The 21,434-nt window shown below is 51.9% G+C and overlaps 1 protein-coding gene across 4 annotated transcripts in view; it reads left to right on the top strand.

Annotated features, from left to right (window-relative positions):
* Nucleotides 1-21,434, top strand: part of LOC140390327 (hepatic and glial cell adhesion molecule-like) — an 83,394-nt gene that overhangs the window by 47,049 nt on the left and 14,911 nt on the right. Inside the window, exon 5 of one of the 4 annotated variants that reach the window (XM_072475390.1) lies at nucleotides 18,091-18,484. The exons of 2 other annotated variants lie outside the window; for them this stretch is intronic. In XM_072475390.1, coding sequence (XP_072331491.1) covers nucleotides 18,091-18,113 — 23 coding nt within the window. In that variant the 3' untranslated portion in view covers nucleotides 18,114-18,484. Of the gene's footprint in view, nucleotides 1-7,063; nucleotides 7,319-18,090; nucleotides 18,485-21,434 lie in introns of those variants that run through there. One more of the 4 variants, XM_072475388.1, reaches the window with a different exon arrangement.

Raw genomic sequence — 21,434 nt, 5'->3', positions numbered from 1 at the left:
CCTCTGGCAGCTGGAGCCGTTTCTTTTGAGGGGCTGGGTTTGCGCCCGGGGTTTGTTGCTGGTTTCGTGGGGGGGCGGGGGTGGAAAATGTTCTTTGGGCGCTGTTAAAGCAGCTAAGTTGGGCTTTTCACAGGGAGGGAGGGGCCCGAAAAACGAGGCATCTGGATAATCGGAGACAAGAGGCGGGAGCGGCCAGGGTCAGCATGGGTCAGCTGACTCACGGAAGCGTAATGGGGGGAGAGTCAGTGTTAAACGGGTGCTTGACTTGGGGGTTCGGGATTGTGAGGCTGCTGAGGGGGGGGGGAACCTCCAATGGGAGGGCTCGAGTAAGCGGGGGATGCGGGCTCGTGGCTGGCCGAAAAAGGGAGATGGCTAGTCGGGAGGGTGGGGGGGGGTTAACCTCCCATCCAGGCTGATCACGTGGAATGTGCGGGGCCTGAATGGGCCAGTCAAGAGGGCTCGCGTGTTCTCGCACCTAAAGGGGTTAAAGGCAGACGTAGCCATGCTACAGGAGACGCACCTAAAACCTGCGGACCAAACAAGATTGAGAAGCTGGGTGGGCCAGGTGTTTCATTCGGGGCTGGATTCAAAGACCAGAGGAGTAGCAATCCTGGTCGGCAAACGGGTGGCTTTTGAGGCAGGGAGTATTGTGGCTGACAAAGGGGGCAGATACATAATGGTTAGCGGGAAGCTGCAGGGGACTCGGGGGGGGGGGGGGGGGGTGCTCGTGAATGTCTACGCCCCTAACTGGGATGACGTGGAATACATGAGCTGCACGCTGGGTAAAATTCCGGACTTAGGCTCACACAATATGATCATGGGGGTGACTTTAACACAGTCATTGATCCTGTATTGGACCGGTCAAACCCCAGGTCGGGAAAGCGACCAGTGGCGGCTAAAGAACTGAGGGGATTCATGGAACGGAGGGGGGGTAGACCCATGGAGATTCATCCAGCTGAGGGCGAATGAGTTCTCTTTTTTTCCCACGTCCACAAAGTTTATTCCCATATAGATTTCTTTGTGATGAGCAGGGCGTTAATACCTAGGGTGGAGGGGACAGAATATTCGGCCATTGCAGTCTCCGACCATGCTCCGCACTGCGTGGATTTGTGTCTTGGGGAAGAGAGAGGTCAGCACCCGCTGTGGAGGCTAGATGTGGGCTGCTGGCAGACGATGAGGTTTGTGGGCGGATAAGGAGAAACATTAAAAATTACCTGGAAACTAACGATATGGGGGAGGTAACGGCGTCCACGGTGTGGGAGGCCCTGAAGGCAGTTATCAGAGGGGCTCCCTTTCAGGTCCCATAGGGAAAAGAAAGAAAGAGCAGAGAGAGAGAGGCTAGTCGGGGAGATACTCAGAGTAGACAGGAGTTACGTGGAGACCCCCGAGACAGGCTACTGAAAGAGCGCCGGAGACTGTAGGCGTAATTCGACCTGCTGACCTGCGAAGGCGATAGCACAGCTGAGGAAGGCTAAAGGGGCTGTCTACGAATACGGGGAGAAAGCGAGTAGAATGCTGGCGCACCAACTTTGCAAGAGGGAGGCGGCCAGGGAAATTGGGGAGGTGCGGGATAAAGAGGGCAACACGGTCGTGGACCCAGAGGGAGTGAACAAACTCTTTAGGGCGTTTTTACGGTAAATTGTATGAGTCAGAGCCCCCAGCGGGAGGGGAAGGGATGAAGCAATTCATGGACCAATTGAGGTTTCCAAAGTGGAAGAGGATCTGGTGGAGGGACTGGGGGCCCCAATAGAGCTGGAGGAGATTGTAAAGGGTCTAGGGAACATGCAGTCGGGCAAGGCCCCGGGGCCGGACGGCTATCCTGTAGAATTCGACAAAAGATTTTCGGAGCTGCTGGGCCCACTCCTGCTAAAGACCTTTAATGAGGCCAAAGAGAGAGGGACCCTCCCCCCAACAATGTCACAGGCTTCGATTTCACTCATCCTCAAACGAGAGAAAGATCTGCTACAGTGTGGGTCTTATAGACCGATATCACTTCTGAACGTAGACGCCAAACTGCTGGCCAAGATCTTGGCTGCTAGAATTGAGGATTGTGTCCCTGGGGTGATAGGAGAGGATCAGACAGGCTTCGTTAAGGGCAGGCAATTGAACTCCAATGTACGGAGGCTCCTAAACATCATCATGATGCCCTCAGAGGGAGGGAGGCAGAAGTAGTGGCGGCGATGGACGCAGAGAAAGCCTTTGACCGGGTGGAATGGGAGTATTTGTGGGAAGCGCTAAGAAGGTTTGGATTCGGTGAGGGGTTCATAGGTTGGGTCCAGCTACTCTACCAGGCGCCCGTGGGAAGTGTGTGCACGAACAGGGTGAGGTCGGAATACTTGAGGCTCCACCTGGGGACGAGGCAGGGGTGCCCCCTCTCCTGGTATTATTCGCCCTCGCGATAGAGCTGTTGGCCATAGTGCTGCGGGCTTCAAAGAACTGGCAGGGGCTGATCCGGGAGGTGGGGGGGGGGGGGGGGGGGAAGCATCGAGTCTCGCCCTATGCGGATGATCTGCTCCTGTACATCTCAGACCCACTTGAGGGGATGGGGGAGGTCATGCAGATTTTGAGGGACTTTGGCAATTTTTCGGGGTACAAATTAAACAAGAATTAAAGCGAGATGTTAATTAATTATCCAAGCTAACGGGCAGGAAAAGAGACTGGGAGAGCTTCCGCTTAAGATGGTCAAGAAGGGCTTTCGGTACCTCGGTATACAGGTGGCTCAAAAGTGGGATGCCCTCCGCAAGCTTAATTTATCCCGGCTGGTAGAGCAGATGGAGGGGGACTTCAAGAGGTGGGACATGCTCCCGCTATCTCTAGCGGGGAGGGTGCAGACCGTTAAAGATGACAGTCCTCCCCAGATTTCTGTTCGTCTTCCAGTGCCTTCCCATCTTCATCCCTAAGTCCTTCTTTAAGCGGGTAAACAAGATCATCTCGGGATTCGTGTGGGCAAATAAGACCCCGCGAGTAGAAAGACTGTACCTAGAGCGCAGTCGGGGGGGGGGGGGGGTGGGGTGGGTTGGCGCTGCCGAACTTTTGCAGTTACTATTGGGCGGCTAACATAGCCATGATTAGGTCGACGTGGGAGCGGTTAGAGGCGGCCTCATGCAAAGGTACCAGCCTAGGGGCACTTGTAACGGCACCTCTGCCGTTCTCGCCGGCCCGCTACTCCTCTAATCCGGTGGTGGTGGCGGCATTAAAGATCTGGGGTCAGTGGAGAAGACACAGTTGGGTGGAGGGAGCCTCAGTTTGGACCCCGATACGCAACAATCACAGATTTGTCCTGGTCAAGATAGACGGAGGGTTTCAAAGCTGGCATAGGGCAGGCATTAACAGGATGGGGGACCTGTTCATAGACAGGACCTTTCCCAGCCTGAAAGCGCTTGAGGAGAAATTCAGTTTGCCCCCTGGAAATGCCTTCAGATACCTTCAGGTACGTGCCTTCCTCAAAAAACAGGTGGTGACATTTCCGTTGCTACCCCCTCGCAGGATACAGGATAGGGTGATCTCCGGCACCTGGGTAGGTGAGGGGAACCTCAGGAGGTGGAGGAAGCCCCAGTGGAGGAACTTAAGGGCAAATGGGAGGAGGAGCTAGGCAGGGAGCTGGATGCGGCCCTGTGGGCGGAGCCCTAAACGGGGTCAATTCCTCTTCATCATGTGTAGGCTTAGCTTAATCCAGTTTAAGGTGGTCCACCGGGCACACATGACGGCAACCAGGATGAGCAAGCGCTTTGGGGTTGAGGATAAATGTGCGAGTTGTGCGGGAAGCCCTGCAGATCATGCCCATATGTTCTGGGCATGCCCTGCTCTTAAGGGATTCTGGCAGGGATTTGCTAAGGCCATGTCCAAGATCTTAGACACGCGGGTGGTGCCGAGTCCAGAGATAGCGATCTTTGGTGTGTCAGAAGAACTGGGAGTTCAGAAAGCGAAAGAGGCCGACGTATTGGCCTTTGCCTCCCTGGTAACCCGGAGACGGAATGGTGATATATTTCCAAGTCAGGGTGGTGAGTGACTTGGAGGTGAACCTCCAGGTGGCGGTGTTCCCAGGTATCTGCTGCTCTTGTCCTTCTAGATGGTAGTGGCCATGGGTTTGGAAGGTGCTGCCGAAGGAACCTTGCTGAGTTTCTGCAGTGAATCTTGCAGATGGTATGCACTACTGCCAATGTGCATCACTGGCGGAGGCAGTGAATGCTTGTGGAACGGGTATCAATCAAGGGGGCTGCTTTGTCCTGGATGGCGTCAAGCTTCTTGAGTGTTGTTGGAGCTGCACTCATCCAGGCAAGTGGACAATATTACACTACACTCTTGACTTGTACCTTGTAGGTGGTCGACAGACTTTGGGGAGTCAGGAGGTGAGTTACTCGGCACAGGATCCTAGCCTCTGACCTACTCTTGTAGCCAGAGTATTAATGTGGCTCGTCCACTTCTGTTTGTGTGGTCTAGTATCCGCCATGATGTTCATAGTGGGGGATTCAGTGATGGTAATGCCATTGAATGTCAAGGGGGGATTGTTTGATTCTCTCTTATCGGAGATGGTCATTGCCTGGTACTTGTATGGCACGAATGTTACTTGCCACTTGTCAACCCAAGCCTGGGTATTGTCCAGATCTTGCTGCATTTGCATGTGAACTGTTTCTGTGTCTGAGGAGTCGCGAATGGTGCTAAGATTGTGCAACCATCAGCGAACATCCCCACATTTAACCTTATGTTGCAAGGAAATTCAAGCAGCTGAAGATGGTTAGGCGTAGGACACTACCCTGAGGAACTCCTGCAATGATGTCCCAGGACTGAGATGAGTGACCTCCAATAACCACAACTATCTTCCTTTTGCCAGGTATAACTCCAACCAGTGGAGAGCTTTTACCCTGATTCCCATTGACTCCAGTTAAGCTTGATGCCATACTCGATCAAATGCTGCCTTGACGTCAAGGAACGTCACTCTCGCCAAACCTCTGGATTTCAGCTCTTTTGTCCATGTTTGAACGAAGGCTGTAATGAGATCAGGAGCTGAGTGACCCTGGCAGAACCCAAACTTAGTGCCAGTGAGCAGATTATTGCTAAGTAAGTGCCGCTTGATAGCACTGTTGATGATGGAGAGTAGACTGATAGGGCGGTAATTGGCTGGGTTGGATTTGTCCGGCTATTTGTGGACAGGACACACCTGGGCAATTTTCCACATTGCCAGGTAGATGCCAGGGTTGTAGCTGTGCTGGAACTGCTTGGCTAGGGGCGCGGATAGTTCTGGAGCACAAGTCTTCAGTACTGTTGCCGGAATATTGTCAGGGCCCAGAGCCTTTGCATTATCCAGTGCCTTCAGCCATTTCTTGACATCACGTGGGGTGAATCGAATTGGCTGAAAACTGGCATCTGTGATGCTGGGGACCTCTGGAAGAGACCGAGATGGACCATCCACTCAGCACTTCTGGCTGAAGATTATTGCGAATGCTTCATTAGTTGTGTGAACAGTGCATGTTGGGTGAATGGACATTTAAGAACCATGGAAGGGACACAGAGGCGTCATCTGGACCCAACTCCACACAAATTGCAGGGCACTGAGATGCGTGCTACGCCTGCAATGGAGCTGACTGGCACAGAACTGCTGGGTGCAGTCTCACTTCCTGCATCCTTGTGGCAAGCTGGCGAAAATTGCTGGCACTGATAATGAGACATGAATCCATTTTTCAAATTCCCCCTCCCTGCACTCCCCTCCATTCTGACACGGTTGGAGGCAGGAAAGGTGCAGAGGCTGGTCCCAGCACGTCCTGTCTATTCTTGCAATGTGATTACAGTTGCAAATTAAACTTGGCCTGGATTTGCTTGGCTTCTGCTATAAAACCTGAAGTAAAAACTGAAATGAATCACAGATAAATTACTCCTGTTCAATGTATCAGCTCTCAGACAATGGTTTTCAGGTCATATTCAAGCAGCTTTATTCTAAAATAGCTTGACTTTTTGTTCCTGTTCCAAAAGAGAATCCTCCTGCAATTGACGGGATACTTCCTCAGAACTGTGATAAGTTGCTGTGAGGACACAATGCTATATTTACCATGATGTATCTGGGGAGGAGCAGTCTCGCAGCCTACAAAAGGCTGTGATTTTGAACAACTGTCATGAGCCTAAATATTTTAGAGCTCTCTTGCGAGACTATATGAGATGCAATTTTATCCAGAAATTGGGTTCTTTGCAGTATTGGGCACAATTCTCAGGTCTTGTTGCACTCTTGCACAAGCGAAACAAGGCCGGTGAATAGCAGGAGAGGCCGAAAACAAGAACTGCGCCAGTCCCCAAACAGTTTTGCGATACAACTGTGCTCCCTCAGGCGAAATCGGGATCTCGCCGTAACGTGGCGAGAAGCCAAGTATCACCACTTGAGCCCTATTTCCATACAATTAACGGGAGCGAATCCATATACAACGGCCTCCCATCATTTATTGCCCTCCCCAGCAAATGCTAACACTGGCACTGATTGGTACTCCTGTTTAAAAATATGAACCTGGCGGAAGGGTTTCTGTGGGGGGGGGGCCAAGGAGGTGAGTAGCCATCTTTGCTCACAGACGGAAAGCCTGGGGGCGCTGGGCTTGCCGCCCCAGTGCTTGGCAGGAGGTGGGGGACATCCAGCAGCCAACATGTTGTAGCCATCTAAAATGGCCACCACAAAGGATGATGGGAATTGTGGTCAGGTTGAGACACAGACGATACACTGTGTATTGTGCAGAGGAAACCAGACCTACACAGAAACTCACACCTGTTAAAGGTCAATCACCGATTTCCCCAGGACAATGGGACACAGATTGAAACATAGCAACAGTAGCAGACTCGGGGGCGCCTTTTTAACCTTATTTGGGAGTGCCTACGTGCCTTGGACAATAACAACTAGGCCCCGCCCAGCTATCAAAGTACCCGCCCCTAATTGGACAGTATCGATTAGGGTGATCAAAATCATATCAATCCATTGGATCCTGGGTTGGGACCACCCAAAAGAGCGCGAAAGACCGGAGGATAAGAAGAACTGAGCGACCAATATTCTGTCTCTTTTGGGACCGGCCTCTGCTCCGACCAACTGCAGCACATCGACCAGCCAAGTTCAAGGACCCGCGATCGCTACCCGAAGGATGAGCCGCAGCCGAGACGAACCTGACGACTTCCAGCCGCCAGACGTGAGGATTCAGACAAAGGCCTTGTTTAACCTGCACAGAGCCGGTCACTTGAAAGTTAAGTAAAGATCATTTAAGCTGTTGGGTATAGTTTAATGTCTAGCCGTGTGTAGGTTATTACGCATAGAACCGAGTCTATGTTTAATAATAAACAATAATTGAACTAATATACTGGTTGCGTGGTCATTTGTCCAATACACGGAACGTACTCACGTCTTGTGGGTATTACTAATAAAGATAAAAGAGCAACAACGTGAACACCCAGGGGATGGGACACAACTCCTGGGACACGTCCTCGGCTGGAGGGTGGGTGTGTCCTCGGCTGGAGGGTGGGTGAGTGCCTCGGGGAGGTGGAGATGCCTGCAGAGATTGGCCAAAAGTTCTGTGGTCGGGCCGCATTACAGAAGAAAGTGACAGAGGCATCTTACTAGTTGTGTTCAAGGGTTTTTAAATGTGTCACGCGCCCGATGGTGCCGCCCCACCAACCCCTCACACCAACCTAGCTTCTCCGGTGCCCTCGGTGATCCTCTACGATGCACATCTGAGGTGGAGGGTGCCAGCTGCTTACTTCGTCCCGTGGCCTTCGATGCCCCTGACGAACGTCCTCTGGGGCCGGAGGGACCCGGCTCACTTGGCGATGGCACAGGAACTGCGGTGCTGCCTTGACTCCATGGGATGGGTCAGTGTTGGCACTCAGCGCCCCTTCCTCCCGCTCGGTGCTCGTCGGACCCATGGGTTCACTTTGGGACAGAGGGGCTGCTCGTTTGAGCCCTGGCATCATCCAGCTCTGTCAGCCCTGGCGGCTCCCCGATGTCCCAATGCGGCGATGCGCCTCAGTGACTCGGACATGCTGTACCGTGCCTCGGCAATGTCCATCTGCCACTGGGACAAGATCCACAGCACCTCGGCCATTCCTATCTGAGGGCGGGACACGTCCCGCAGAACCTCATCAAGGTCAGCCTGGTACTGGGTCACGTCGCCCAGCGAGTCGGACATTCTGCCGATGCCCTCAGCCATGGTCGTCACTGACTGCGCGATGCCTTGGACACCTTCACTAAAGGTGCCGGCGTCGTGCACCAGGCTCTCCACTGCGGTCACCACCAGTGTTGGCCTCGGTGCCACACATTGTCGGCGACATCTCCTGCGCTCATAGCCTCTGGGACTCCTCCAACCTGCTGGTGTGTCACTGACATCCCCCTCTGAATGTCTCAGCAGCACCCTATCATCTTCATCAGCTCCGGGTAACCCGGTATCAGAGGCTCAGCATCAGGCTGGGGCCCACTGGGTCCTGGGGTCCAGCAGACCTCTGACTGCTGTCGCGCCTGGGGATTCCTGCTTCCAGCTGATATGCATCAGTAGCTGTGTGGTGCTCACCAGATTGTGCCCCAGAAGCCTGACATATGTTTCCCACTGCGGTGTGTGTATCTGTGCTGGTACACACAGGGTGGAGGGTGGGGATGACAGCTGTGGCGCACCGATCGAGTCTTCCTCGGAGCTGTCCCCCGAGGTGTTCTCCTGGAAGGATGGAGATGAGCCCAGCCCGGATGTGCTGCCATCTGGAGGACCTGCGGGAGAATGGACATGTGGTCAGTGGGAGCGATGGGTCAGTTTGTGCGGCAATAACGCCTCACTTGTGACAGGTCCTCTGGGTGGGGCCTGGTGGTTCCTCACCTCTGCAGCTTCCACCAACCCCCGCGTTGGTGACTGCTTTGCCCTCGTCCACCCCTGTCATCTCCAGGGCCCGTTCCTCGAATGTGGTGAGGATTCCTAAGCCCGGCACCCCTGGCCCACTCCCGGTGATTGTGGAAGAGCTTCTCCTGCAGGATCACAGACGAGGGCATTGTTAGCCACACGTGTGGTTCACAGTGGCTAGTTTAGCACAGGGCTAAATCGCTGGCTTTGAAAGCCGACCAAGGCAGGCCAGCAGCACGGTTCAATTCCCGTACCAGCCTCCCCGAAGAGGCGCTGGAATGTGGCGACTAGGGGCTTTTCACAGTCACTTCATTTGAAGCCTACGTATGGCAATAAGCGATTTTAATTTCATTTCATTTTCAGTGGAGGGAGGGGTGTGTGTGAAGAAATATCAAGGACACTGGAGTAGAATGGTCCCCGTTTTAAAAAATATACTCTTGATTATTTTTGTATTGAGATTTTGTGCCTTGCGACTGTTTTTGCTATGTAACTGTCGATTGTTAATAAACCAAAATATTTCGAGAGCAGACTGGACCTGTGTTTAACATCGCGTCCAAAAGAGCAGTTCTGCAGGCCAGAGATTCAGCATCAACAATCTGACTCGCCCTTTGCCTTTCTCCCTCCTCCACTTTGCTCCCCTCCACTGCTTAAGAGCCCAGTATTGGGCACGTTGTGACTCGAGCTGTAATTTAAGCTACAGGTGTAAAGGCAGCTGTACATTGCGTGCTGCCCCTCCCCCAACTCTGCTCGCCCCATGTTTGCCTACCTTTTCAACAACTGGGGGTATTCCACATTGACAGGATGCACTGCAGAATTCCCCCGTGGTTTATTGGCAGATCCATGGTCTTCACCACCTGGAGCATCCAAGAGCAGCAACTGCAACAGAACACCACCACTTCCTCATTCCCCTCCAAGTCTTAAAATGTCCTGGTTTGGAAACATATTACCATTCCTTCATTGCTGGGTCAAAATTTCTTTATTTCCTTTTCTTCTCATGTACTTAATGATCTGTTGAGCTGCTCGCACAAAAAAAATGCTTTTCACTGTACCTCGGTACACGTGACAATAAATAAATCCAATCCAAAAATTAGAACTGCTTATCTAATGGCACCTTACAAGCAACTTCACCATATGGATTGCAATGGTTCAATAAACAAACCCACCACCCAAAACGGCACTGTAGTGAACTGCAGTGGTTCAATAAACATGCCCACCATGCAGCTTCTCAAGGGTATTTAGTGATTGGTGACAAATGATGCTGCCTTTTTTTCTCACTTCCCACATCCTCACTGCTACACACTGAGCCAACGGCGATAACACAAATGCAGATAGGGAGCTGGGGTCCGATACTGGTGCATTTTCTTAATCATGTTCAGAATACTGTGTGGGGTCATGTCTGCTTATTAACCAAATGTACAATATTAATTAAAATTTAAAATAATAATAGAGATGCCCATCTAACGGGGATTAATCCAAGATTTTTAGCCATTCGCTGCAACCCCAGAGGTTTAACGGTAGGTCTGACTGTGTAGCAGTCCCTCAGGGCTGACCTGGGAATGCCAGCCTGGATTACATGTTCAAATCTCTGGAATGGGATTGAAGCCGCAACCTTCTAACTCCAGCGAGAGGACAATACTGCAACAATGGAACTAAGTAATTGAAATGTCTAGATGCTTTACTTCAGCAGATGTTGAATTGTAATAATGAGTTCAACTGGTTTAAAACGCAGAAGGGAGGGGCTTTCATGAGCTGTCAATTTTATTCTGAAGGGACGCAGTCTAGCCACGGATGGGGAAGTTTCTGACTGCCCAGTTCTGATCTAAAAATTCAGAACGGATGGTAAATGATCAGTCTCGAATTCCCCATACAGCTAGAGTTGGATATGGGTAACTTGTCAGTGTGATTTTCATTACCTCAACCTATTCAAGGAAAGCATTTGGCTTAACATTGGTGCCTTCAATCGACTGAGTATTGCTGCGGCATTTCTCTATCTGTTACAATGATTACATTGTCTGGTCCCCTTTGGGAAAGATGGGGGGCTGGATTCCCTGCTGTCGGGATTCTCCGTTGCACCGACAGTGCACCCATGCCGGGAGATTTCCCGACGGCGTGGGGCTGCTCACAATGGGAAAACCCATTGGCCGGCTGCCGGGGCGGAGAATCACTCTGCCGGCGGGGGTGCGCTGCACCAGTTAACGGAGAATCCCGCCCGGGGAATCCCTCCGCACAGCTCACTGCATTGAGGATTGTGTGTGTTTAATGCTACCATCTATGTCAAATGATACAAACAAGTCCTTTTAAATCTATCCTTCGATATTTCTGCTCAATTTGGCATATGTATTTATATGAAAACAAACCTACTGAGAGCAGTCTGTTTACAGTGAATAGTCTATTTACACTAAACAGCTCCTCGCTGGTGTAAAGATTACGTGAAAAGAGCAGGCATAGACCAGATGGGTCTGCTCCAGTCTGACAAAAATTGAATAATTTTCGCAGGAACCTGAACTCTTCAGGGGCCAGATTTGGCTGAATGGAGGCCCATTGTCACAAAATCAGCACAAGCTGCTCGCCATTTCCCAGCACCTTCATTGAACATTGTAATAACCCTCACGAGATCCACGGGATAACCAATTGATCTCCCTGAGGGGCTCATGGAATGGAGACTCAGAGACTCAATCCCTGAAAGCCGCCCGGATTGGGACCGGCATGATTGGTAGTCCCCCGGTTGTGACCAATGTGCTGTGTGCCACATTGCCACCTTTTCCTTTGGTTAGAGTTAAGAGCATGCTCCGTTCTCCATTCAAACACCACTACAGGGCTATAGCACGTATTCCAGGTTGAAATTTGACTTCAGTCCCAAACCAACACTGCAAAGAAGAAAAATCAAAGGGGCCTTGGCTTCAACCTGGGCAGCAACGGCAGAAAGAGTGAGGGGATGGGCACAAGAACCCGGCACAGATTGGTACAAATGGAGGAGGCGTCCTGTAAAGGAACGACCCTCCGGGCCCTGGTCACAGCAGCACTCCCATCCTCCTCAGCAAGATACACAACGAGCCCAGTGGTAGCGGCCACGCTGAGAACGTGGACCCAGTTGAGACAGCTCTTCGGGATAACCAAAATGTCCCCCGTGGCCCCCATTTGCGGCAATAACAGACTTCCCCCTCCTGCCCCAGCCATGTTAGATACCACCTTCAAAAGATGGAGGCGGGACAGTGGCACACTGATGGTCGGGGACTGCTATGTCGGGCGCAGACTGGTGACACTGGACGAACTGACGAGGAAGTGGAAACTAGCAAAAGGACAAGAATTGAGACGCCGCCAAATAAAACACTTCCTCCGCAAAGACAGTGGGGTACCCCGGGGCCCCAGAAAACACACTACTAGAGGACCTGATAGGCACAAGCAGCAAGGAGGGGGGGCTATGTGGAAAAATATGTAGGTAGTTACTGGACAGAGCTCGAACACCACTGGACAAGACCAGACAAAAATGGGAGGACGAACTGGGGATAGAGGTAGGGTGGGGACTCTGGAGCGAAGCGCTGAGCAGGGCGAACTCCCACCTCCTCCTGCGCAAAGATAAGCTTAATGCAGCTCAAAGTGGTGCACAGAGCACACCTGACTAGAACCCGAATGAGCAGGTTCTTCCCGGAGGTGGAGGACAAATGTGAGCGGTGCCAGAGGGGCCCGGCCAACCCCACCCACATGTTCTGGGCTTGTCCCAAACTTGCTGGGTTCTGGACAGCCTTCTCCGAGGCAATGTCCAAGGTTGTGGGGGTGAGGGTGAAGCCATGCCCAATAGTGGCAATCTTCGATGTATCGGAGCAGCCAGAACTACACATAGGGAAGGGGGCCAACGCCCTTTTGCTTCCCGAATTGCACGTCGGAGAATTATAAACCGATCCTGAGGGCAATGAATTGTACATAAGTTAGTTAAATGAAGGACAAAATAAACCTCTCTGTACAATAAAGTAAATTAGCATGGGCAAGAAAAATGTAATATATACACACAACTGTTTATAAATAAGAGAAAAGCCAATAAAAAGATTTTTAAAAAAGAAAGAAATTTGACCAGCACTGAGTGCAGCATTGTCAGAGGTGTTTCTCTGTGAGCAACATGTTAAAGTGAGGCCCCATATACCCATCTAGGTGGATGTAAAAGATCCCATTAATCAAGAAAAAGGCAAGGAGGTTCTTCTCATGCTCTGGCCAATCAATGCCATGAGAACAATCAGTCATCCCATTTGTTGTGTGTAAATTGATGCACTTCAGAGGTACTTCAGTGGCTTGTGCTGGGCCTTGTGACATCTTGGGAAATGTAAGTTCTTCTATCACTATTTTCAGCACCAATTGTTTGCAGGGAATTGGAGTGTAGTGCTTTCGCTTTTCGTTTTTCCCAGTAGTCTGGAAACTGGGGTCTTTCTCTGCTGATTGGCAGAAGAAGACAGCATCCTTTGCAAAGATATTACAATCACCAGCTTGGGATCTGTACTGTGGCTTTTAGCGAGGCACAGTAGCACAGTGGCTCGCACTGTTGCTTCACAGCACCCAGGACCCGGGTTCGATTTCGACCCCTGGACACTGCCCGTGTGGAGTTTGCATATTCTCCTCGTGTCTGCGTGGGTCTCACCCCCACAACCAAGAAGATGTGCAGGTTAGGTGGATTGGCTATGCTAAATTGCCCCCTAATTGGGAAAAAAAATTGGGTACTCTAAATTTTTAAAAATGAAGTGTTTGTTAGGTGAATTGGACATTCTGAATTCTCCCTCTGTGTACCCGAACAGGCGCTGGAGTGTGGTGACTAGGGAATTTTCACAGCAACTTCATTGCAGTGTTAATGTAAGCCTACTTGCGACACTAATAAAAAAAGATTATTATTCATCAGGAAAACCATGTCGACCCAAAGATTTGGATCCATATTTGTTGACAGCAGTCGATGCAATGGCACTGTATATGGCATAGATGCATGGCAAATTGATGGATTAAATGAGGAGACAGATCTGTGGCAGATGGGGTCCAATGTGGACTAACTTGTGATTCTCTATATTGGAACATAAGAAAGATGGATCATGTGATTATAAATGTAAAGATTCTAGATTTGTGTGGAGGAGAAGAGATTTTGGGTTCGGAGTACAAAAGCCAAACTGAAAGCTCGCGGGTTTTTTTCTAAAAAAAAAAATTAAAAGAGAAATAGATTTTTTTTTTAGTATATTAATTCCTTTTTTAAAATACATTTAGAGTACCCAATTCATTTATTTTCCAATTAAGGGGCAACTTAGCCTGGCCAATCCACTTACCCTGCACATCTTTGGGTTGTGGGGTCGAAATCCACGGGGAGAATGTGCAAATTCCACACGGACAGTGACCCAGAGCCGGGATCGATCCTGGGACTGTGGCGCTGTAAGGCAGCAGTGCTAACCACTGCGGCACCGTGTTGCCCCCGGAGTATATTCATTCCTGGACTCTGGGTGTTACTGGTTCGGCCAACACTTATTACCCAAACAGTGTCCTTTATCTTAAGAGGTAGGAATACATAGAGGTAGAAGTTAGATTGTAGATGTACAGAGCTCTGGTTAGACCCCATCCGGAGAACTGCATTCTGTTCTGGGCACCATGTCTCAAGAAGAGGCGCTCATCTTGGAAGGGAGGTGGCACATAATCACCAGGATGAAACCAGGGCTGAAATATTAAGGTTATATCGCTTCTTGGCCTTTTGGCTAAGATGAGCGTGAGGTCAGGTGCGATGCCTGGATCTGGTATGTCTCTCTTGTGGGGTCCATGAATTGGATTCAATCTGAATTGGTTTTTGGAGCAGGCAAGGAGCTGGATTAGGGATTTGTCCCTGTCCACACTCTTGAGCTCTGTCTTTGTAACTCTGATAAAGTAATTTAAAAAAATGATGTTGTAAAAAATGGGAAATGATTTTGTCTTATGGCGCTGTCCAAACAAGGGGCCGTAATTTAAAAATTAGAGCTCAGTCGCTTCGAGATATTGTCAGAAAACAATTCTTCACTCAAACACTGTGACTGCAAAAGCAGTTCACACCACATCACACCTCCGAAGTGGATTCCTGTAGGTAGGTGAGCCATGTACATGTGGGAGTCATTGCCGAGCATCCCAATTCCATGATGCCTGAACCCAGCGGGAGGCAACACCAAGGACGCAGCGTCCATCGTCTGAACGACCAGGGTCCCAGCATTGGGGAATCTCTGCAATCAGCGGGTGGGTGAGTACACCGGAGAGCGGAACCTGCGCCCGGTCCAGGTAATGCTACGTGCAGGTGTCTGGGGTTCAGTGAGCAGGGGCCCCCGCTGGACAGGGTGTGTTTGGGGGGGTGGGGGGAAGAGGAGAAAATGTGGTGAACAATAGGGGAATGGAGGGTATAAGGGTTGGGGACTCTGCTGGTTGTCAGTCTCACACCATCTCCCAATCCCTTACAGAAATTACACGGGATAGGTGATAGCTTGGGCCCCGCCGAAACAGCCCTTGTGGTGCTGCTGGCAGGCCAGACGCAGCAGCAGCGACAGAGGCTCGAGGAGGCGGCTCATGTGCAGGGCCTCATCCCACACCCTGCCCATCCGGCCAGGGGAGCCCCTGAAGGGGAGGCCCTTGATGGCCCAAGGTGTTAGAGGTGTCCCTGGTCTTTCGACTATAGAACGGATGGCGTGTGCCGCTTGAGACTCCACCTCAACAAGGAGGCGATGTGGCACCTGTAGCATGCCCTCGCAGACTTGGCATCACATGGAGGAGGGGGACACCTGCTCCCAGTGGCTGTCAAGGTCACTGCAGCCCAAGACCTCGACGCCTCAGGATTATTCCAGGGCTCGAACGGAGACTTGTGCGGCATCTTACAAGCTACAGCCCACAAATATACCCGTAAAGTCATGGATGCCCTGTTTGCCCAGGCAGAGAACTATATCGACTTTGACGCGGATCAAGACCAACAAGATGCCCAGGCGGTGGGATTCTCCACCCTGGCCAGGGGAGTAGTGGATGGCATGCATGTTGCCTTGCACTCACTGGGCTGTCTGGGAGTGCTCTACATTAACAGGATGGGGTTCCACTCCCTGAACGTTCAGCTCGCGTGCATGCTTCTCAGGAAGTGTGCATGACAGACAGCTACGTCCTGGGGCAGTCGGAGACTCCTGGCTTCTTCGAGGACCACCCCAGGATTGCCAATTGGCTCTTAGGGGATAAGTGGTATCCGCTGAGGACCTGGCTAATGACACCAGTACGGAGGCCGGAGATCGATGCGGAGACCCGATACAACAGGCTGCACGGTAGCACAGTGGTTAGCACAGTTGCTTCATAGCTCCAGGGTCCCAGGTTCGATTTCCAGCTTGGGTCACTGTCTGTGTGGAGTCTGCATATTCTCCCTGCGTCTGCGTGGGTTTCCTCCAGATGTCCCAGTTTCCTCCCACAATCCAAAGATGTGCAGGTTAGGTGGATTGGCCATGCTAAATTGCCGTTAGTGTCCAAAAGGGTTAGATGGGGATACGGGGATAGGGTGGAGGTATGGGCTTAAATAGTGTGCTCTTTCCAGCAGCCGGCACACTCTAAGGGCCGAATGGCCTCCTTCTGCACTGTAAATTCTATGGTTCTACGAACGAGGCCCATGCGGCTACCCGGACTGTCATTGAGTGGTGCATCGGTCTCCTCAAAATGCAGTTCCGATGCCTCAACCACTTTGTGGTGGGCTGCTTTGTCCTCCATAATCTGGCACAGCAGTGGGGCGAGGTGGCCACACATTCCTCCCCATGAAAGGGGTGGAATATGTGGCCACCTCTGAGGAGGAGGAGGCACCGGACCAGGAGGAGCTGAAGGATGGGACCGGGAGCACCCACTGGACCAGCTCGAGGATGAAGGACAGGCGGCAGTTGCGAGGGTCTGGCATCCTCACCCACTTCACGTGAGATGTGGCCTCTTCCGTGAGATGTTGAGATGTAATGGGCAGGATCACTTTTTTAGGCAAATCTGCATATGAAAGCGAGTTAGATAATCTCACTGTTAGATAGTCCCAAGGCGTGGGATCCAACTTCTTTATCTCGGAGACCTCAGGTGAGCACCGTTCAGTACTGATCTCCACAAATGGGGATCAGGCCGAACACTCATGGGGATCTCCTTTGGGATTGGAGGTCCCCAGGTGCTTGCCCTCTGGGAAGAGTGGTACCTCTGGTGCCAGCTAGGCACCCTGGCACTGACACCCTGGCAATACCACTTGGGTGCTAGTGTGTTGCTGTCAGGGTGCCAGGCTGGCACTGTCAAGTTGCCCAGCTGGCATTTTCCACATGGTGACAATCGTGCTGGGATGCCTTGGGAAGGGGGAGGGGCGGCTTACAGGGAGGGGCGTGTCGGGGATCACACCTGATGCTCTGGAGATCGTCCTGGTCTCTCGCTACACTGAGGAGATCTGGTGAGCTGAGCTACTCAGTAGACAAAATGGGGATGTGCGCGGCCTCGGCCGCATGCTCCCTGTTGAGACCTGCTATCTAACCGGAGGCGCGTTAAATAGTGGGGTGTATCTCGGCAGTGCGAGCGCTGGGAAACACGTGGCTAAACATGCTCGCTATGGGACTTTGTTACCATTTAGTGAAATTGAAGCCACTGTCGCAATGATCTGTTGAAATTTGGAGCATTTTAAAACTTGAGACTGGTAGGCTTTTGTTAAAGCATTAAAGGTGTCAGGAATCAAGTCTGGACTTAAAATCCACATTAGCCATGATCGGATGAATTGGCAGTGTAACAATCTGGATTGGATTAAAAGGCCTCCTGCCATATGTTCCTTTGTTCGAAAATGCTGAAGTGTTCTGAAGACTTTAATCCACCAAACAGCTCGAATACTGGCCAGAATTGTACGTTGTTCAGGCCAAATGTTTGTCAGACCTGGAAGTGCATGAGATCGGGTGAGAAGAAATCGGGTCCACATCCCGACGTCATCACGGACTCGCGCAATATTATAATTGCCGGATGCACACGAGAGCCAAAAGCGAGCCCACTGAAAATCAAGGTGGCAATTTAGCCCATTAACAATCCAACTGAATCCAATTTTAAGTGGCTTGTCTGTCTTTACAGTTAGCAGGTTGGCCAGGCGGCCTTTAGAATTTTAGCTGTATTTCTCGACCCTGGGCAGGATAAACTGTAGGAGTGGAAATTAAATTTAAAAACATGTCTAGGGACTGAGATTTGTGTTTGAATGTGTTGTCTAGAAACTCATGTTCTTCCATTGCATTGATTTTTTTACACATTGCAGGTCCCTGCAGTGTCTCCCCCTGAAGGAACACATTGGAAGTGCCAGCCCACACAGGCGGCCACCATCTTCCTGCCCTCGCCGGTGTCATGATATTCAGATAAATATCATGGTGCAAACATGCATACATACTGATGGACAGATCAACGGACCAATCAACACACACAACATCACAGGCAAGAACATACACACTATAAAACGGGGAACACGACACTTCCCGCTCATTCCAGCAGGAGACAGCTCAGGGCACAGAGCTCACAGCAAGCCACTCAGACATTCACCATGTGCTGAGTGCTTCTCCAAGATAGTGTGAGGGCTAAGTCCACATGTTAGAGGGTAATGAAAGAACCACAGTAACCAGTTTACAGATGTTAATATTGTTAATAATAAAACTGAGTTGTACCATCCGCAACCGTGTTGGTTCATCTATGTAGCAGAGCACCCAACACGACATGGTACCAGGGGTGGACCCAGTAACTGGGAGACCTACCTACGCATCTTAAGGAATCTGCCATCCTGCGCCATGGACACCATCAGCCCGCCGCAGCCGCTCCAAATCACTGGTAACCTCGACGTCAACTGGAAGCTGTTTAAACAGCGCTTCCAGTTCTTCCTCGGAGCCATAGAAAGGGAGAATGCTTCGGACACCAGGAAAATCGCCCTCCTCCTCTCCACGCAGGGCAACACGCCATCCACATCTACAACTCCCTGGTGTTCGCAGAAGTTGAGGACAAGCCGAAGTACAAGACGGTGTAGCGCAAAAAGACTCCATGAGACGAATATAGTGAAGTCGATGAGGCTTTATTAAGCGTGTCTGTTCCCCAGCAGCTCGATAGTAAACTGGCCTGCGAGGGAAGACACCGGCTTCTTATACTTCGCCTTCAGGGCGGAGCTTGAGGTCAACGGCCAACCAGGACCAGGGAACTGTCAGCCAATGACATTAGGGCTTCCAGTCCCACATGACCCCCAATACATACTACCACATTCACCCCTTCTCAAAATGAACCCGGCGGGGTGATGCTTCATATGGTGGTAAGGGTTTACAGGGCTGATCCTGGGAGGATAGAACATTCACATGGTAGTACAGTATTGGACAGTTCCGTCCTGTTGCAACTATTTACAGAGGGTATAGGAAAAAAACAAAATGTTCTTTGAACAGTCCATCTTTGTTTTACATCGACGCCACGAGTCGGTCGGGCGGTCTGGTTGTCCGTGTCGATCGCCTCTGCCCCGGCGGTGGTGGTGGTGCTTGTACCAGTGTTGTCGCCTCCAGGAGCCATACGGTTTCAGCTGTCGGTGCAAAGGGGAGGGGGACTGATCCTCCTGGGAAGGGGGCGGTCGCGGGGTGCGGCGGTGGCAGGAAGGGGGGCGGTTGGGTTGATGGTATCGGGGGTGTGTGCGCGGTGCCGGCGGGCGCCAGATCCCGCAGGGAGACCGTGTCCTGTCGGGGTACTCCACGTAGGCGTACTGGGGGTTTGCGTGGAGGAGGTGAACCCTTTCGACCAACGGGTCCGCCTTATGTGCCCGCACATGCTTTCGGAGCAGTATGGGTCCTGGGGCCGCCAGCCAGGTCGGCAGCGACGTTCCAGAGGAGGACCTCCTAGGGAAGACAAGGAGACGCTCGTGCGGCATTTGATTAGTGCTTGTACATAATAACGACCGGATGGAATGGAGAGCGTCCGGGAGGACCTCCTGCCACCGTGAAACTGGGAGATCCCTGGACCGTAGGGCCAGTAGGACGGCCTTCCAGACCGTGCCGTTCTCCATTTCTACTTGCCCATTCCCCCGGGGGTTGTAGCTGGTCGTCCTGCTTGAGGCTATGCCCTTGCTGAGCAGGAACTGGCGCAGCTCGTCACTCATGAAAGAGGACACCCTGTCGCTGTGGACGTATGCGGGGTAACCGAACAGTGTGAAGATGCTGTTCAGGGCTTTAATGACTGTGGCCGCGGTCATGTCGGAGCAGGGAATGGCAAAAGGGAAGTGGGAGTATTCGTCCACTACATTAAGAAAATATGCGTTGCGGTCGGTGGAGGGGAGGGGCCCTTTGAAATCGAGACTGAGGCGTTCAAAGGGGCGGGAAGCCTTAATCAGGTGCGCTCCATCTGGCCTGAAAAAATGCGGCTTGCATTCCGCGCAGATGTGGCAGTCCCTTGTGACTGTACGGACCTCTTCTAAAGAGTATGGGAGATTGCGGGACTTGATGAAGTGGTAAAACCGAGTGACCCCCGGGTGGCAGAGGTCCTCGTGGAGGGTTTGGAGGCGGTCAATTTGTGCGTTGGCACATGTGCCGCGGGATAGGGCATCGGACGGCTCGTTCAGCTTTCCGGGCCGGTACAAGATCTCACAGTTGAAGGTGGAGAGCTCGATCCTCCACCTTAAGATCTTGTCATTTTAAATTTTGCCCCGCTGTGCATTATCGAACATGAAAGCTACCGACCGTTGGTCAGTGAGGAGAGTGAATCTCCTGCCGGCCAGGTAATGCCTCCAATGTCGCACAGCTTCCACTATGGCTTGGGCTTCCTTTTCCACTGAGGAGTGGCGGATTTCTGAGGCGTGGAGGGTTCGGGAGAAAAAGGCCACGGGTCTGCCCGCTTGGTTAAGGGTGGCCGCTAGAGCTACGTCGGAGGCGTCGCTCTCGACCTGGAAGGGGAGGGACTCGTCGATGGCGCGCATCGTGGCCTTTGCGATGTCCGCTTTGATGCGGCTGAAGGCCTGGCAAGCCTCTGTCGACAGAGGGAAGGTCTTGGTCTGTATTAGGGGGCGGGCCTTGTCTGCGTACTGGGGGACCCACTGGGCGTAGTACGAAAAGAACCCCAGGCAGCGTTTCAGGGCTTTTGGGCAGTGCGGGAGGGGAAATTCCATGAGTGCGCGCATACGTTCGGGGTCGGGGCCTATTATCCCATTGCGTACTATGTAGCCCAGAATGGCTAGCCGGTCGGTGCTAAAAACGCACTTGTCCTCGTTGTACGTGAGGTTCAAGGCTTTGGCGGTGTGGAGGAATTTTTGGAGGTTGGCGTCGTGGTCCTGCTGATCGTGGCCGCAGATGGTTACATTGTCAAGATACGGGAACGTGGCCCGTAACCCATGTTGATCAACCATCCGGTCCATCTCCCGTTGGAAGACCGAGACCCCGTTGTGACGCCAAAAGGGACCCGTAGGAAATGGTATAATCGCCCGTCTGCCTCGAAGGCTGTGTACTTGCGGTCACTTGGGCGGATGGGGAGCTGATGGTAGGCGGACTTGAGGTCCACGGTGGAGAAGACTTTATACTGGGCAATCCGATTGACCATGTCGGATATGCGGGGGAGAGGGTACGCGTCTAGTTGTGTGTACCTGTTGATGGTCTG

The sequence above is a fragment of the Scyliorhinus torazame genome, chromosome 14 (assembly GCF_047496885.1).
Source record: "Scyliorhinus torazame isolate Kashiwa2021f chromosome 14, sScyTor2.1, whole genome shotgun sequence".
NCBI classification, from domain to species: domain Eukaryota; kingdom Metazoa; phylum Chordata; class Chondrichthyes; order Carcharhiniformes; family Scyliorhinidae; genus Scyliorhinus; species Scyliorhinus torazame.
The sequence above is the reverse complement of the archived record's forward strand: the minus strand, read 5'-3'. Positions and strand labels throughout refer to the sequence as shown.